General features: G+C 37.8%; 3 protein-coding genes across 3 annotated transcripts; all 3 read left to right on the top strand.

Moving 5' to 3' along the window:
• Positions 1 to 5,028: 5,028 nt before the first annotated feature.
• Positions 5,029 to 5,928, top strand: LOC147334908 (uncharacterized). Its single transcript, XM_086286016.1, has one exon. It carries the CDS (start codon positions 5,029 to 5,031, stop codon positions 5,926 to 5,928), a length of 900 nt encoding a protein of 299 aa, XP_086142142.1.
• A 3,373-nt stretch (positions 5,929 to 9,301) lies between these two features.
• LOC147334907 (nuclear factor 7, ovary-like) lies at positions 9,302 to 12,176 on the top strand. The gene has a single exon (XM_086286944.1). It carries the CDS (start codon positions 9,466 to 9,468, stop codon positions 10,822 to 10,824), a length of 1,359 nt encoding a protein of 452 aa, XP_086143070.1. The 5' UTR covers positions 9,302 to 9,465; the 3' UTR covers positions 10,825 to 12,176.
• A 1,503-nt stretch (positions 12,177 to 13,679) lies between these two features.
• Positions 13,680 to 14,555, top strand: LOC147334906 (uncharacterized). The gene has a single exon (XM_086286015.1). The coding sequence runs from the start codon at positions 13,680 to 13,682 to the stop codon at positions 14,553 to 14,555; it is 876 nt and encodes a 291-aa protein (XP_086142141.1).
• Positions 14,556 to 19,293: the final 4,738 nt, after the last annotated feature.

Here is a 19,293-nt window from a genome sequence, read left to right as displayed (position 1 = left end):
ATTATTATTTCCTTGCTGTTTATTATGGAGCAAAAACCTTTCATCATATTTTACTATATCTCTGTGTATCCATTTTGATTGTTTATCTGTATAAACCACCTGTTATGACATCAAGTGATGGTCTTCAGCTGGCACTGGAGCGGTTCTCGTAGCCAAGTGTGAAGCACTGAGAATGAGAATCAACACCTCCACGTTTGAGGCCACGGTCCTAAGCAGGAAAAGGACGGAGTGTCCACTCCTGTTCTGGGGCTTGTTACTGCCCCGAGTGGAGGAGTAGAAGTTTCTTGGGGTCTTGTTCACGAGTGAAAGGAGAGGGGAGCGAGAGATCAAGAGATGGATTGGGATCATCGCAGCTTATGTATGCTGTCTGTCATGGTAAAAAGAGAGCTTGATTTACCAGTCAAATTAAACGGCCACTGTTTGCTTGTCTCATTCTCTGTTTCCCACTGTGGGTGGCACAGTCGTACCTGATCACTACAAACCACAGAGAGGTTATCACTCAGGTAGGCCTACTGCTGTTTAGTACAGACTTTACACTCAGTGTGCTCAGCTCGGAAACCTGTTCAGAGACTGAAAAAGAAATCAACTTAGTTTGTGGACAGGTCATTTTTTTGATTAGACCAATGTTCTTGGTGACCAATAGCCAAAAAAGGAACTGGTGAAAGTTTTAATCTGTGTCGCTGCATTTCCAGCAGTGTAAATGAGACCCATCATCAGAGCTGCTGTAATTTCCCAGCTGGGCTTCATTCAGTAGTGTTAGTAAGACTTTGTTTACCAAGTTCCATATATAAAATGTGTTCCTACATCAGAATGTGCAGAATGTGTACCGCACCTAAAGTGAACTGTAAATAAAATTCAAAATGTGTCTCTCCAGTGGATTTTAAACTGAAAGTCTCAACATAACCTGCCCTGGACCAGGATATGTGTTCAGCATTAGTTTTCATAGTGATCTACTCCCAACCGTTTGCCATGGCTGAACCTCCCTGAGCCTGATACTGTGGAGGTTTCTTCCTTTTAAATGGGTGTTTTTCCTTCCCACTGTCACAATGTGCTTGTTCAGAGGTGATTTTTTGATTGTTGAGGTTTTCTCTCTTTTATTATTGGGTCTTTATCTTAAAATGTAAAGTTGAGATGACTGTTGTTGAGTTTGGTGCTACATAAATAAAACTCAACTGAAACTAAATGTATCTAACCAACTTCAAAATGTCATAATTAGTCTAAAAATTAAACACTGATAGAAAATCGTCTGACACCCTCTAAATTTTCAGTGTAACTGTATTTATGTCTTTCAGCCTGTTTCTGAAACTTACTCACACTTCAAATCTGATGTGGTAGTTTGATTTAGTTGATTCTTTATTTCTTTGCAACTAACAGAAGTTGGTTGCTGATAATGTTGTGGATTTATTTGTTTGTGTGGTCTAATAAGCTTCAAAAAATCTGGGGTTGTTCCCAGCTCCAATAGTAAGCTCAGTTTTTGATGCCGACACTGGTTAGCAGACGATCTGGGAAGAGTAGTGGTCAACGCTGGTCTTAAATACAGCCATGACAATGAGCTCCAGGTGGGGCTCCAGGCAGTAGTGATGTGTCATGTGCAAAAGGGCTTTGCAGACTGACTCCAGTAAACAAAGCAGCATCTGGCTGCAGTTTAAAGAAGAAGCAGATACTAACAGAGGAGAAATCAAATCACCCTGAATTTCAACCTGCACTGAGGACAGACTGTTTGGCTGCTGAGTTTGGTTTCTGTTCTGTGGATTTGTTTTCAGTATTTTGTTTTTGTGTTAAATTAAAATTAAAAGTATGATTAATACTATTAAAAGAATTCCTGCTTTTGTAACAGAACAAATACACAAAATTAGGCAATTATAAGGCTTCTCATAAAAACGCTAAATGCAAAAGCTTTAGCAATACACGGCACATTCATATTTGCCAAGTAAGGCTAGAATATGAGGCTACAGATGATAATAAATTAAGAGCCATTTAGGATCCAAAAGAGCCGGCTCTTCTTTGGGAGCCGTCCCACAAGATCCGAACTTCCCACTACCAGGGAGAAAAAGTCCAATAGACTTTCCCTGCACCACAGGTTGCAATAGCCAATTCTCTGTGTGTGTTACTACACTCAAATTTGCTTGAAGATAGGCTGGCTCACTTCTTACAAGGCCAGGGGCCCTAACACTTACAATAGCACCACATGTGCTGATACATTATTGAATGAAATAAATGTCGAATAATACTCACTCTAGTATTAGAGATAAACATAATGTTCTGTATGTGGACTATGTATAGGTAGTTGGGCTATGACACTGTAATAGTTTACTAATCAAGTAATTATTATTTTTTATTATATCATTGTCACATGGTTTTATTTCAACACCAATTTGAATAATACTTGGACAGAGAGGGATGGAGTGTGGCTTCAGTGTTTTGTGCAAATAATCCCACAGAGAACAGACAGAGAAGGAGGAGAGCCGGAAACCAAAGGTTGGTGTTGATTATTAAAAAATTAAATTAGATTAAAAAAAAAAAGAAGTTATTTTCAGTTCCACTATATTCTGTCAATTTTGCAGTTTTATGACTAACTGTGTCATAAAAAGTTGATTTATGTTTTGGAAATCATAAGATCTGTTAGAACTCTGAATAGTGATAGAAGCATCTCAAAAATTGTGTGTGTTCAGTTTTCAAGCCTTTTTTTTTCACATATAACACGAATCATCCATACAGTACTATACAGTATGTGTTTTATAAACACTAAAATTGTCTTACTAAATCTGTACAAGTTGTTTTATATTTTCAGAATATCATTAGGCTTTTGAGTCAGTGCATGAAAAAACACAACACTGGGGACGGACAGTTTATATGTAAAATATTTCAAAGTACCTTAATCAATCTTATTCATAATTAATTAAAATTTAACAAGTAACGAAGAAGGGCACCAGCAGAGGAAACACAAAGGCTTTATGTGTTTAAGTTCTGAGTCAGAGTTTTTCCTTTTTTTTTTTTTTGGCCTGTCCCATTTGGTTCTTTAACCATCAGAATTGTTGTCTGAAGACCAACAAGGATACCCAATGGATTTACTTTGCCAAATGGATCATCGTGGCATTGCCGTATTGGTCCATTTGATCGACCTTTGTTTTTATTATTTATTATATTTTATTTTCAGATGTTACAGACGGGACAGACATGAGTGAGGGATAGGAAAGGGAGAAAGAAAGATGAAGGAAAAGAAAAACAGAAGGGGAGAGGGACAGTGAGAAAGGGAGGAGAAAAAAAATCTCCTGGATCACCTGTTGAGAGAGAAAGAATAGAAAACAAGCAAAAAAAACAAAGCAACATACTAAACACAACACCATCGCATTAATCTAGCTAAGTGTAAACAGCAGTAAATACTAAATATTCAATGTTGTTGTGCAGCACGCAGGACAGACAGCGCACAATGTGCTTTGAAGTAGCAGCCAAGAAAGGTGTAATTTAAGTCTATGAGCAGTGAACACCCGTGTGCACACCTGTGTGGATCAGCGCGCTTGTATTCAAATGGTTTCCACATGTAATGGGAAGGGCTGAGGATCCCCAGACGAGGCGTCACCCAGTAGCCACCGAGCAGAAGCTAGAGGGGGCTGCTGCTGAGTCAGAGTTTTTCCAGCAACATATTGTGAAAGAAAATGAAAAATATGAAAATAAATCTCGAGGGATATTTGAATGTACTTTAAATACAGCGTTACATATTTCCATCTACTGAGGAAATATGTAAAGCAGAACTAAAATCACAGTAGAGATGAGACAGTGACAGATGGTGTAGTTAATGCCTCTGGTTTGTTTGAATATACAAAACTCTGCACATGATTTCAACTCTTTCCACTTGTTGTCCCAATGGACAAAATAAACAGCAGCAGGTGGATGAAGCCCAGTCTGGCACATAGTGCATTTTTGTGCAGTGTGTGGTAGTCAAAGAAGAAATGCAGGACATCAGTGAATTGAAGGTTTGCATTTGTGTAGAGTAATCTTAGTGGTTGATTTGTGTGTGTATGTCTATTGCTGAATGGTTTTTCATAGCTTTCCACTGTTTCAGTTTTTGTTTTTTTGTTTTTGTTTGTTTTTTTACCATATTTGAATTGACTGTTTTGAGGCAGGAGGTGGAGCGGGGCTGAATTATCTTTTGAGCAAATAATTGTATATAGATACGGTGTTTCTGTGAAGAGAAACACAGAGGAAGCTCAGAAACATTATGGTATAAACTTTAATAATCTTTTGTAGCAGATGTTTCTCTCACATTTTGCTTGACATATGTTGACACATTGACAAATGTTAATCAAAGACTTGGTGGTAAAATGATAGTATCATATACTGCATTATATTGTAAAAATCTGTTTTTTCTGTATTACTGAAAAATAAAACAAAAACAAGGAAAGTTTAAAGAAAAAAACAGAAGTTTATTTTTTTCTTGAAATTATTTCAAACACATAATTTAATGTTATTACTTTAGAACATTTTAGCATTTCTATCTGATGTTTATGGATGCTTGTTTCCTCCACCACAACTACAGACAGAAGTAAGCCAAACAGTCAAGTTATTGCAAACTGTTTTATTATTTTCTCAAAACCTTTGACTTAGTGGCTGATTATAACAAAATTTCAAATCACTTCAGAATAATTTTAATTTGCCCACAAATTTTTTGCAGCTTTTGGGTTCCATGGCAACAAAATTATTGTCTAAGGCAACACTACAATTTCCACACTATACTATATCCTCAAAACCTCAATTTAGAAAAAAATATACGTTCTTATAATGGAAGAAATAAAATACATAATAAAAATTGGGAGGAAAAAAAGGGGAGGGGGGAGTTGAATAAACAAACCATATAAAGGCTAAACAGACAAAATGTAAGTTTATTCAAATGATTTGGCTTTTTTCCTTCTTTTTATTCCCGCTGTCTTACTATTTATATTTCATTTCTGCACAGTTGGTGTGAAGCACCCAAAATTGTATTGTTGTGCAATGAGAATGAGGAACTATTCTATTCTTTTTTTCCCCCAGATGTTGGCAAAGGCATCATTGTTCAATTTGGATCTGCATCTTTCCTCCATGAACACCTCCCTCCCTTTATACATGTACTGTCTCATCTCTGAACCAAGCTCCTTCATCTATCGTGCATTTAACATCACCACCATCTTCCTCGTCCTCCCTGTCTGCATCCTCATCCTCCAACATGGTCTCCAAGAATGGAGGAAAAAAGGCTCCACCTTCATGGAAGTACTGAGTCAATCTGACTGCTTCACCTACAACATCGTCATCATGGACCTGTTTGCTGTCTTTGGGTCTATCTTCGGCTATCATAGTAGCATCATTAATAATTTAAACATGTTATTCTGGGCGTTCTTTCTTTATTGTGTCTGCTGGTTTGGACTGATTTTCTTTCACATGCTGACTTGTGTGGAGCACTACATGGCTGCTGTTCATCCCATCACTTATCGAAGCTTAAGGAAAGAAAGAGGAGTCAGAATCAGGATAATCAGCATAGGCTGTGTTTGGCTGCTTTGCTTTGCTATAGCAGGTTTCATAATTATAGAAGATATGATCCTCTCCATTGTGAATTTTTGCCTCTTGACATTGTCTTTAACCGTCTCCTCCTTCTGCAGCCTTTCTGTTCTTTATGTCTTAATTCATTCAGGCCCAAGAGAAGAGAGCAGGAACAGGGACAGGGTTGACCAGTCAAAGAAGAGAGCATTTTACACCATTGTGACCATACTGGGAATGATGGCGTTGAAATTTTTTTGGGATCTGAATTGGTCTGTAGTGTATATCACAGGAGGACTTAATGGATGCATATTAATGTCATGGGGTGTCTGGTTCAATCTTCCTAGCAACCTGTTGTTGCCTTTGCTGTTTCTATACAGAAAGGGTAAATTTGTGTGTTGCAAGAACAACACGCAATGAGTATAAAGAAGAGCGCCTAGGAACATTTGGAGTTGTCTCTTCCTGTAGCTCTTGCGATGAGCAGATGACCCTGAGCAACCGATTGCTGAACACTGTGGCCCCTTTAATGACTTTGTGTTTACTGGCTCTTTCTCTGCTTATTTTTGATTTCCACTGTATTCCTGTGGGACTGAATTTCCAAGGAATGCTGCTTTTCTTGTTGTGTTATTACACAGAGATAAGCACATCTTATGGTCTGGGCGTTCCTGTTTTCTTCTCAATCTCACTTCTCAAAGATCAGCACATAATCAGCATCATCTCAGAGTAGGTTAATTAGATATAATTCATGTGAATTGATTATGAAGATTACTATTTTAATAAGGAGAGACCATTAGAAATAAATGGACATGCTTTATTGTTATACATAATATAAATAGAAGTATGTGGTGCTTAGGCTCTGATGGCCCGTTTCTTCTGAACCGAACTCCAGCTGTGATAGCGAGCTGAGCAGGACCCCCTGGAGTCTAGATGCTGGTGTTGGAGATGAAGATGGTGCCATGAATGGAGCCTTAGTGAAAAGGAAAAGGCGGTGATGGGGAGGAGGTGTGTTTCACAAAGTCATCTGCAAGGGAGCATGACAGAATGACAGTGAGATTGAAAGTAAGCGGCATGAATACTAAATGGCCTGAAGAAGGCCCGGAGAAAGATGATTGGACTAGACCAGTGATGTCACAAACAGCTTGACAGAGTGGGAAAGTGGACGTGAAGCCTACAGATTTACCCGAGAACACCTGGGAGCAGACAGATGTGAGACCACAGATGTTATTGAACTTAAGCTTTATTTGATTGTTGATTTGCATTCTTTTGTTTTCCTCCTGCTAAATTGCTTTAATAAAATATCCTGCATTCAAAATTCAAAATTGTGGATTTTTTTAACCTTTTTTGAAACAGTAAAGTTTAAATTCTGAGCACTAGTTTACATCTTATATATGATTCATACGGGTTACTCCAGCCTTCTAAAAGTAACAAACCCTCATGGCTTGCTTTTCCAAACCACTATATTAAGCCCAGTCACATTCCAAGAGCTGCAGCAATGGATGTTTGTGGTAGGATACTGGGCTTGCGAGACTACACAGGGCTGGGTTTATATCAGAGTAGACATCCAGAGAATAGAGGCAGTTAGAACTACCAAATCTCCAAACCTAATGGATCCATCCTAGCTCTGCACTGCCTGCTGGGTAATATCATCACAGACTACACTTTTTAAACCACAGGGTTCATACTCTAGTCCTTGAAGGCCGTTGTCCTGAAACTTTTACATCTGTCCCTGCTGCAACACACCTGGATAAAATTCGTAGGACTTTAGCAAGACTATAGAACTTGACTGCATGTTGAGGTGGCAATTCAGCTATTTGATTCATGTTAGAGCACCTCAAATGTGAATGAACATTGTGTAATAAAAGTAGATTTAGAAATACCATCCATCCATTTGCTTCTCCTTTTCAGGGTCGCGGAGGGCGATGGAGCCAATCCCAGCTGTCATAGTGCGAGAGGCGGGGTACACCCTGGACAGGTCGACAGTCTGTCACAGGGCCAACACACAGGAACAGACAACCATTCGCTCTCACATTCACACCTAGTGGCAATTTGGATTATCCAATTAACCTATCCCCACAAGCTGCATGTCTTTGGACGGTGGGAGGAAGCCAGAGTACCCGGAGGGAACCCACGCAAACACGGGGAGAACATGCAAACTCCACACAGAAAGACCCCCGGCCTGATGTTGGAATTGAACTCAGGACCTTCTTGCTGTGTGGCAACCGTGCTAACCACCGTGCCACCGTGCTGCCGATTTAGAAGCACATTTTTTTTTAAATTGCACTTTTATTTAAATTTACGTGAGTAGGGTTAGTGGCTGCCACCTCGGACTGCAGTTGCTAATGACCTACAATTTTTATTCAGGTGTGTTGCGGCAAGGACAGATGTTAAAGTTTCAGGACACCACTCTTTTAAAGAGCTCTTTGATGGGACTAAGCCCAGCTTGAGCTGCCAGTGCTTTTCTTCTGACACCAAGAGAGCTGTGCTGCAGGTTTCCCTGATTTACTCTATCAGTATTTCATAATGTGGACAAACTTAAGGGTACTGTTAAAGCCGCACTTGATTTTCTTTAGACATGTTAGGGACCAAACATGTCTAGAGTCTGTGCAGAGGGGATCTCTGATGGTTTATTGTTCTGTGTCATGACGCCAGTGTTTGCAACTGCAAAGCAGAATCCAGAGAGAAGAGACTGGTTTATAGATTTTATTTACAGGAATCAAGATTTTAATAGCGCTTGAGCTCTATTAAAAAGCAAAAAACAGATAAGAAGTATTAAGAAACAGGGCCGAGGCTCTGCTGACTAAACTATCAAAATGAGAGCATAGTGACATGATTGGTTAAATATGTTTGAGTAGCTGTTCAAATACCTGAAATTCCTAACACCTATGTGTGAAATGTTAGTTGTTTATTTCAGGAATCCAAAAGACAAATTATGCCTGGTTTCCGTAGTGTTGTTTATTTTAGTTGTGAATAAAGATAAATATAACTGTCTAAACTGATGTCTGAATGTTTGGAAACATGTTCGTTAAGTGCAAAGATTATTAGTAGGAAAAAAAAGTGTTCTTACAGCAGTTTACCACCATTTCAGTTTTTTACTAGTTGTGCAGCAACCTAATTTTAAAAGATGATTCCTTTATTACTGGCACCCAACCAGTTTAACTGGTTTCTACAGGAAGTCAGTTTGGAAGATGTTCCTTTTCCCGCAGCAGTCTTCCAAATTGCAACACTATTCCAAGGCTTTTCATGTCAGATATTCAAAGGAAGTGTGAAATTTTCCATAGGAAAAAAAACCATTTGGCTGAACTTAAATTTCAAACATTAGTGTGAAAAAGATTCACAGCATCACAGTTAAATATTTCTCACTAAAATAGCTGAAATGAAATGAACTGAAGTTCATCATGTCTCCTAAAAGCTGAAAGAGAGGCTGAGAAATGAGGAGACTTCAGAGGTTTTGCTATATGATATATGAGCCAATGACGAGTGTTCTCAGGACTAAACACATGAAATGATCCGTATTTGTTTTCCTGCATTAAAATCTGCTGCTGAGTCTGCTAAACAACCAGAAAAACGTCCCTTTTGAACGTGAAGTTTCTGCAGCACCACTGAATGAGACTTTCTTTTCTAAGATTCAGAAAGGTCTTCATGTTGGGACATGTGCAGGTGAAGTATCTGAACTCAGGAATGAGAAACACTCTTATTTATGAGTGAAGCAACAGCTAAGCTCCGCCCCTCACATGACTCACCTGAGAAAAACTAGGCAAAAGGATGTTATTCATACGTAGTAAAGAGAGACAAAGAGACGATCAGACAGAGTTCAGATCAAACTAGTTTCATCTGAGCTACAGGAGAGAAAACTGGAAAACTCCCACACTGCTGCTTAAAGCTGCTGACGCTCCACACACTGAATGTGAGTTTGAGCAGAACTCCTGTCTGCTGTTTTCAGCTTCACTCACAGACTCAATGGCTTCCAGATCAGAGGACGATCTCTGCTGTCCGGTGTGTCAGGAGGTCTTCAGAGATCCTGTTATTCTGTCATGTAGCCACAGCTTCTGTAAAGACTGTCTGAAGAGATGGTGGAGAAAGAAAACAACACACGAGTGTCCAGTTTGTCAGAGAAGATCTTCAGGGAATGATCAACTTGTAAACCTGGCTTTAAAGAACCTGTGTGAGTCATTCTTAGAAGACGGAGATCAGACAGCTTCAGAGGCTCTCTGCAGTCTGCACTCTGAGAAACTCAAACTCTTCTGTCTGGACCATCAGCAGCCAGTGTGTCTCATTTGCAGAGACTCAGAAAAACACACCAACCACAGTTTCAGACCCATCGATGAAGCTGCACAACAACACAAGAAGGAACTTCAGGAAACTCTGGAGTCCTTAAAGAAGAAGTTGATGGTTTGTGCAGAACTTCAAGTGAAGTTTGATCAAATAGCAAAACACATTAACGTCCAGGCCCGACACACAGAGACTCGGATTAAGGAGAAGTTTAAGAAGTTTCGCCAGTTTCTAGCAGAGGAAGAGGAGTACAGGCTGGCTGCACTGAGGGAAGAAGAGGAGCAGAAGAGTGGGATGATGAAGGAGAAGATGGAGTCCCTGAGCAGACACATAGCTGCTCTTTCAGACACAGTCAGAGCCACAGAGGAGGAGCTGAGAGGTGAAGACATCTCATTCCTGAACAACTACAAGGCTGCAGTGGAAAGAGTCCAGCACTGCCCCCTGCTGGATGATCCACAGCTGCCCTCAGGAGCTCTGTTAAACCAGGCCAAACACCTGGCCAATCTGACCTTCAACATCTGGAACAACATGAAGGACATGGTCTCCTACACTCCTATCATTCTGGACCCAAACACTGCTCATCCAGAACTCATCCTCTCTGAGGATCTGACCAGTGTGAGACGAGGAGATGAACAACAGCTTCCTGATAATCCAGAGAGGTTTGATCGGTTCTACTCTGTCCTGGGCTCTGAAGGCTTTGACTCTGGGACTCACAGCTGGGATGTCGAGGTTGGATACAGTACATGGTGGAACCTGGGTGTGTTTGCAGAGTCTGTGCAGAGGAAGGGAGACAGATTGTCTGGATTATGGAGAATAAGGTTCTATGAAGGTAAATATTACGCGTGGTCACCATCAGCTCCAGACACTGCTCTCTCAGTACAGAAGAGGTTTCAGAGGATCAGAGTGAATCTGAACTGTAACAGAGGAAAGCTGTCGTTCTCTGATCCTGATACTAACACACACATACACACCTTCACACACACTTTCACTGACAGGATGTTTCCATTCATTAACACTGTGGTTGGTAAATTGAAGGTTCTGCTGTAGAAGGTGTCATTGTCAGTGTAAATTAATTCATTATAATTATATTTTAATGTTGTTACAAACCTGTTAAACTGCAGCTGTCCACCTGCTGCCTTATTGTTCCAAAGCTCTTTGTTAATCACACTGTTCTCACTCTTTCTTTGTTTCTGCTGTCCACTTTTTCACATGGAAAATCATTTCACTGTTTCTTGTTGAATGACCCCCAAACTACATTTAAAATTTTATCAAGTTTTTAATCTGTGATGATGTCAGAAGTTAGAAAGCTATCTGACCAACCAGCAGCACACAGTTTATTTTATTGGCAGTTTTTTTGAAGACATGTAATGTGTATGGGCAATGTGAATACAATATTACATTTATAACCTTGATGATGGAACTAAAGTATAAGAAGAGATAGGATATGTAGAAATTTATTAAATAGAATTACACTGGAGAAGAAATGATGTTTCTAGAATGATGTGATATGTAAACTGTGTCCAATATAAACTTTGATTATTGTTTCTCTGTAATTAATATTTCTGAACACTGGATTGCCATAATCACACGATTAACTCTGTCTTTTCTTTGTTTTATCTTTGGAATGATTTAAAAAAAAAAAAACTAATAAAAACAAACATTGACAATCAGCAAACAATTTATGATGACAAGATCCTTTTTCTGAAAAGTCAAGCCACTGCACTGAGAAAAACTAACCAGGCTAAACACATTTATCTGAAGTTTGCCTCCATGGATGATCACAGGACTATCAGAACAAAATGAGCATGTGTGAAGAACCCAAGAAATACGTCTCCCTTTCAGCATGACAGGATAACAGGAACAATCAAACAGATTTCAAGCACAATAACCAACTGTGACCTCAAGATGGCACCAGCTGATCTGAGATGCTTTATTGCACAGAACACTGCTGATCTGAGAAGTCATCAGAGATTGCCTTGTGTTTTCTGACAACTCCCAGATGAATGCAGATGACTTCAGCCTTACACCAAGAAGGCAGGGCGGATTGATCCAAATATCAATAGTATCAATATCAATAGTATCAATCTTGAAAGGGGATTTGTGAAAGAGAAAAAAAGGCTGTTTGAAGGAAATGAAAGCAGGAGAGCTGTTTAAATGAAAACAAGACCACCGTTCTCAGCATGTCTGCATGGACAGTGGAAAGTTCTATACATTTAAGTACTCGTAAAACTCAACCCCACTATAAATGAGGGGAAGACATTGTGTGCTTTAGTCCTACTCTGTCCACTTCTCTGTACACTGCGATGTAGAGAACACAACTGCTTGCAAGTAAAACCTTTTCTGACACTGTGATCATTGCTTAAGTATTTTGATGAAAAATTCTTCTGACTGTATCAGATCCAACATTAAATTATTATTATTATTATTATTATTATTATTATTAAATGACAACGATGTATGTAGGAAGAAAATTCTTCTGATTATAAGGTGAAGTGTAGCTAATGAGCTGCCACAGCTTTTTTTTTTTTTTTGTTAATACAACAGTTGATGCCCAGAGAGCTGCGCTGCAGGTTGCAGCCCTTGGAATGCGGAGCAAGGTACATGTTTTAAGTTGCTATCATTCATTAAATCTTGAATCGATTTTTTAATATAAATGTATTTTGCCATAAACGTCAGAATCTCAGGTGACCCAGTGTTTTGTGTTTGATTTATACTTTTTGAGTATTGTTAGAGAAGCTACATCCAGATGAAAAGAATCAGCCTTTTGAGATTCACTTACCTGAGTGATTCTGGTATTACAGTTAAACATAGAGTTCTGATCAATCTGCTGATCGTGCAACTATTTCACTGTTAATTCATCATTGCCACATGTCTTTATTTGAATGCAAATACACTATGTTTGAATTATACTTGGAGTGACAGAGTGGGGTGGAGTGCAGCTCTATTATGTTTTGAGCAAATAATCAAATGAACAGAAGTCAACAGAGAAGAGAAGAGAACATAATCAAAGGTTGGTGTTCGTTTGATTTTTATAAAATTAAGTGAAATTACTAAAACAATATTTATTTGTAATAGTACTGTATGGTTGTTTTAAAATTCTGCAGTTTTCTGACTAACTGTGTACTAACTGTGCACCATGAACACTGCGAATAGACAGTTTAAATGCCTTCTCATCTTTCATGTAGTAACATGTCATGCTTATGCATGAAATAAACATAACAAGAAACAAAGAAGGGTACCACAAAGTTTATATGTGTTTAAGTTCTTTAAGTTTAAGTTCAGCATATTGTGAAAGAAAATAAAAAAAAAAAAACTTGAAAAGAATCCTTGATGGACATTTTAATGTGCTCTAAAAACATGCAGCTTTGCATATTTCCTGCTACTGAGGAAATATATCATACAAAACTAACATCACAACAGAGGTGAGACAGTGACAGATGATGCCTTTAATGCCTCTGGTTCATTTGAATATGCCAAGCTCTGCACATGATTTAAATACTAAACACTTTTTGTCCTAATGAATGGACAAAATAAACTGCAGCAGGTGGATCAAGCCAAATGAGGCGCATCTTGCATTTTGTGTAGTGTGTGGTAGTCAATGAAGAAATGCATGACATGGGTGAAGATTTAGGTGTGTGTGTCTATGTTAAGCATGTGTATGACAAAATAATTTCCATTGCTGAACTGTTTTTCCCATTTGGTCATTGTCACACTTCAGGCTGGGCAATGATACTGTACGTTCTTAAAAACCATTTTGTGAATGAAAAAACAAAACTACCTCTATATTAAATTCAATGAAATAAAAAGTTGATAAATAAATGTCTCATTTTAGATTTCTTTTTTTTTTTAACTGTAGTAGGAGTAAAGTAGGAGTTCAATTTATTTTATTTTATTTTTCCCAGATGTTGGCAAACTCATCATTTTCCTCTCAGTCCTCTTTGCATCTTGACTGTCTCATCTCTGAACCAAGCTCCTTCATCTATCGTGCATTTAGCATCACTGCCATCTTCCTCATCCTCCCTGTCTGCATCCTCATCCTCCAACATGGTCTCCAAGAATGGAGGAAAAAAGGCTCCACCTTCATGGAAGTACTGAGTCACTCTGACTGCTTCACCTACAACATCGTCATCATGGACCTGTTTGCTGTCTTAGCGTGTGTCTTCAGCTATTGTGGCAGCGTCATGAAAAATTTAAACATGTTATTATGGGTGTTCTTTCTTTACTCTGTCTCCTGGTTTGGACTGATTTTCTTTCACATGCTGACTTGTGTGGAGCACTACATGGCTGCTGTTCATCCCATCACTTATCTGAGCTTAAGGAAAGAAAGAGGGGTCAGAATCAGGAATATCAGCATAGGCTGTGTTTGGCTGCTTTGCTTTGCAATAACAGGTTTTACAATGATAAAAGATATCATCATCTCCATTGTGAATATATGTGTTTTGATATTGTTTTTAACCGTCTCCTCCTTTTGCAGCCTTTCTGTTCTCTGTGTTTTAATTCATCCAGGCCCAAGAGAAGAGAGCAGGAACAGAGACAGGGTTGACCAGTCAAAGAAGAGAGCATTTTACACCATTATGACCATACTGGGAATGTTGGTGTTGAAATCTTTTTGGGATCTGATTTGGTCTGTAGTGTATATCACAGGAGGCCTTAATGGATGTATTTTAATGTCATGGAGTGTCTGGTTTAGTCTTCCCAGCAACCTCTTGTTGCCTCTGTTGTTTCTGTACAGAAAGGGTAAATTTGTGTGTTGCAAGAACAACATGCAAAGAAATTAACAAGCACATGTGTTAGGGTACATTAAGAAAAAAATTGATCATCGTTGTTCATTTTGAGAGAAAATTTGAAATTGAATTGAATATTTGAAAACTGTTGCTGTTTCAACATAAACTGCCTATGTCATTGATCATTTTGAGAATAAAGTTGAAATTTCAAGTAAAATTCTTGATTAGTTCAAATCAGGAGATTACTGTTGTTTTAACACAGACTGGCACCACTGCAACACTCGGTACAAAATGTCTTCTTTATGAGGTGAGTTAATGAAACAAATGGATCAGTCACCTTGTGATACAACATTCATCCCCTCTGTTGCATGAGGGTGTGATGGTTAAAAATCTTTCATCTCACCTTTACCAGCCATTTAATTTTATACAAATCTGTACAACTCTTAAACGTCCTCATCCTGATCACCTCTCAGTGGTTAAAAGAGAACTCATTTCATTCCTTGTTGCTAAAACAGATTCTGAGGTCAGATTTCATTGAGTCAGAGGGTACAGCAACCGTGGCAGTTTGTAATGAAACAACTGAAACCTTTACATTTTGACTTTATTCTCAAAATGATCAATAATATTTTTTTTCTCTCAATATGATCCTAATTCTAATGGTAGCCTAATAGTAATTTCTATTACTCTTTCTCTTTGCATTCCTCAGATTACTTTACAGTCTTCCCCTGCTGTGCCCTATTTCCTGCGTTAGATTAGATACACATTGGATACACAAATAGAATACACATAAAACATTTCCTGTATATTATAGTATACATTTGTAATAGAATTAAATAATACTTGTGTGGATTAGAAGCAGTCTTAAAAAGCTAATAAAAAAGCAACAACAGTGGATTTTTTTTTTGCATATTAGTGTTTGGTAGGGAGTTGTCTGATTGTTTGGGTTTTGTCTGTATTGTTGCGGGTTATTTAGGGTATAATAATAAGTGCCATTAGACGATTGCTGTTGTGATTTGGTACTATATGAATAAAATTGAATTGAATTGAATAAAATTGAATAGCAAGATAAAAGTTACCGCTTGTGTGTTCAATAGTAAATACTTAAGTATAGAAACAATACTGAAACAATTACAATTCAGCATGGAAATTCTGTATTACTTACTCTGTATATGCATGTTTGCATTTATATTCATTAAAGTTTATGTAACAGTTAATCAGTTGTCAAGCTTATTTATGCATGTATTTACATTATTGTTCAAACACAAATATAACATTTGAACTCAATTTAGGAGGCATATTTGTGGAGTGGGGTTGCTGCCTTATATAACCATCACAGAACATACAGACACATAGAGAGTCGACAGAGGAGAGGCACAAAGAGAGAAAACTAGATAACAAAACACCCATAAGGCTGCTGTTCTTTTTAAATTGTTGTAATCGGCTTAGTCTTAAATTTAAAATTTTCATGGATGACTGAAAAATGCAGAAAAAGACTTTATACTGATTTTTAGTTTGTTTGCGTAATAGTTTTGAAACTCATCCAATGCAGAAACTTGAAAACCAGGAATGATGTTATGTGTAAATTCAAAATCATCAGTTGACTAATGACTATATGATATAACAATAACTTATCAATATTTTGACAGTTGGGCTAGAGCCGATCTGCCCCATCTACTCAACTGTAAACTGTAAAGGTGCCAATCTTTCACAGAGAGACAGATGACAATCACCAGTTAACCTAATATGTCGTTGGACTCAGAGGAAGCAGGAGTACCTGGACACAACACAGATGGACATGATGAGAACATACAAACTCCACACAGAAAGTTCCCAGTGGATTTGAAGCCAGGACTTTCTTGTCTGTTATGGAGGCAACCACAGAACTACAGATGGACTGATCTTTTGTAGTGGAGTTTTTCCTCATTGTGTCATGTGCTGTGTGCAGGCAGGAATGGTGGACCCAAAAGTGCAGACTCACAGAGGTTAAAAGGGAGACAAGGGAAGCAAAATCCAACATATTGCATACAGGATAGGGATTATCAAAATAATACAGGAAACACAGACTGAACTCAAGACACTTAAGCTTAACCCTAGGGACTGGAGGAATGAAACGGAGACAAGATTCACAAAACACAAGACACAGCTAGACACAGAGGAAGGTAAACATAGCTACTAGCACACATAAATAAACAAACGCACATAAACCACACGGAGAATCTAAACTTAGAATAATAATAATAATAATGGATTGCATTTATATAGCGCTTTTCAAGGCACCCAAAGCGCTTTACAATTCCATTATTCATTCACTCTCACATTCACACACTGGTGGAGGCAGCTACAGTTGTAGAATAATGCAATAAGACATTAAACAAAGAAAACTAGAACATAATGAAATAAACAAAATCAAAGATTCAAAACCACAAAACACTGGGTCGATGACCCAGGCACCAGAACTGTCTCTGGGCTGCTTCCTATCTGTGTCAGCAGGCCTTGTAAGAGAGTCTGATTGGTCAGCAGTGAGAGACCCAGGAGGAAGCGCTGGTGAGTGTCAGATGGACATGATGGACATTGGTTCATTATAAATGCAGTGAGCTGTTATATATGATAGTTGAATTGTAGTATGAGATGTCAGTTTTAGAAACAAGCAATACAATAAATCACAAATGAAACAATAGATGCTGTTTGGGTCCACACATCAACAAATGTGACGCTGTCACTCCACAGTCCTTTGAGACATCACCATTAAATGCTTCTTCTCCTTCAACAATTTACACATGAAAAACTGGACAGCCATACTTCTTGTTATGTTATGTTATGTTATGTTATGTTATGTTATGTTTTACATTTGATACACACTTTATAATTGAAATTTTTTTTGAATGAGATTTTCTAACAATTTCAAACAATGAAAAAGGCCCAAAACAGCATGTAGTAGTAGCAAGTAGTTCAAACCATATTTGCTGATTCTTAATTTATAAATAATATTTTTCAAAAAAAAATTGTTATGAAAACAAGAAAAAGATGGAGGAAGGGTTCGTACATTTAATTCGATATATATTCATCAGATTGTTTGGTTTCATTATTTCCTCTTTTGAAACCATGTCTGATCCTTGCTTAAGAATTTTTGACCATTTCCAGACTTTACTTTACTTTACTTGCTTTCCATATAGATTTTTTGTTTTGAGCTCTTAATTGCACCTACAGAGCTCAGCTTTCATAACAGACCACGAGTCATTGGCTGTTTTATATAAGACATGTTTTCTTTTGTCAGATGACCAGTGTGTCATCTCTTTAATTTTATCATCAAGTTAAAGTTAACAGAACTCTATCCTTAAACTATTCAGTCTTCTCTTTCTCAGATTTGACTCTCCAAAGAGAACGATTTCAGTCTGTCTGTGTGGAAACTTCCAACAATCACCAAATAAAGAGTCATCAAGAATAATGGGTCCATGTATAATATTTTTCTCTATTTAAAAGTAATTTAAAAAGTAAAAATCTTCATCAGCTTTGTTCTTCAGCCTGCAGCTTCACTTCCTGCAGCATGTGAACGCTCTATATATGTTTTGCAGGTGCTGACACGCCTTCATGGCTCAGACTGGTTACACTAACAGAGCAGAGTTCAGATGTATTAGATTTCTCATGACTTACTGTTAGCACTGTGTTCTTTTAATGCTTTAACACTAAAAACAATGAGCTGAACCTCATTTCCCTCATCACTATTTTGCAGATCTGACCATGTGCTCGTCTGAATATCAAAGTATTCTTGAGTCAAATTTGAGGCCATGTTTATGACAGCTAAAACTTGCTCTTCACTGGGTCATGAGACCGTGTCATTCAAAGTAATTCTACAACCTACTCCATAGTAGTGTTTTTGTTAATTGCATCTTTGACACTGTGTAATATGTCATTTGTAGTTATTCATCTTAGAGTTGCATCATAGTAATTCTATTATGTAAAGTGTTTCCATAATTTTTATAAGTTTGTTTCTTTGTTTTTTATTCTTGTTTCTGTTAATTTATAGAATTCAGTTTATTTCTGTTCTGTTCCCTTAATTTATAGTAATCTGTAGCCTGCATGGTAAAACGTGAAGGGTTCAGAAATTCCTGACTGAATATAACAGAGCTGTAAACAACTGACCCTCTGACTGAATGTACTCCCTCTGTGTGCTGAAAGGTGGGGTCATGTTGCTGTTGGTGCAAAGTCTGAGATGGAGTTAGATTTCAAAGTGGGAGCAAATGCATGTTGGATCAAAGTTTATGTTTGCAGAGTCTTCTCAGGTGCGATTTACTTGAAAACCAGTTTCAGTTTTATAAATAACAAATGAATTCAGAAAATGGAAGAACTTCATGAATCATTTCACATTTAACCCCTGTGGAAAAGAAACACAGCTCACTCTAAGCAGAACATTTAAAGAAGAACAGAAATATAGATTTGTTATACGCAGATAGGAAGTGATTTCACTTTTAACATGCAATTATCTATCTTGTCTTTTCACTGTGGGGACCTCATTCTGTTAGTGTTCCTTTAAATGAATGAATCACCTTGACTCAAATCATTTTGAACATCAATTATGATTGAGGGACCTAACAAAGAAATGGAAATTACTTTAAATTCATAAAAGTTTGGTTTTTAGGTTTTCCCAGTGAGTGGTGATTCACAGAGGTAATTATTTTAACACACACTTCACCGCAATGAAATTAAAATGTTAAAACCATCTAAATGATTTTCTTAAAAGAGAATTTGAAATGACTGATATTTTATCTGCCGATTTTAATTGATCAACACGATA

Source organism: Aulonocara sp. 'chitande type north' Nkhata Bay, linkage group LG3, assembly GCF_057382095.1.
Source record: "Aulonocara sp. 'chitande type north' Nkhata Bay isolate Kocher_YH1m ecotype deep benthic linkage group LG3, A_spYH_male_GT1.1, whole genome shotgun sequence".
Classification (NCBI taxonomy): domain Eukaryota; kingdom Metazoa; phylum Chordata; class Actinopteri; order Cichliformes; family Cichlidae; genus Aulonocara; species Aulonocara sp. 'chitande type north' Nkhata Bay.
Note: the sequence above shows the minus strand (reverse complement) of the source record. Positions and strands in the feature narration are given on the sequence as shown.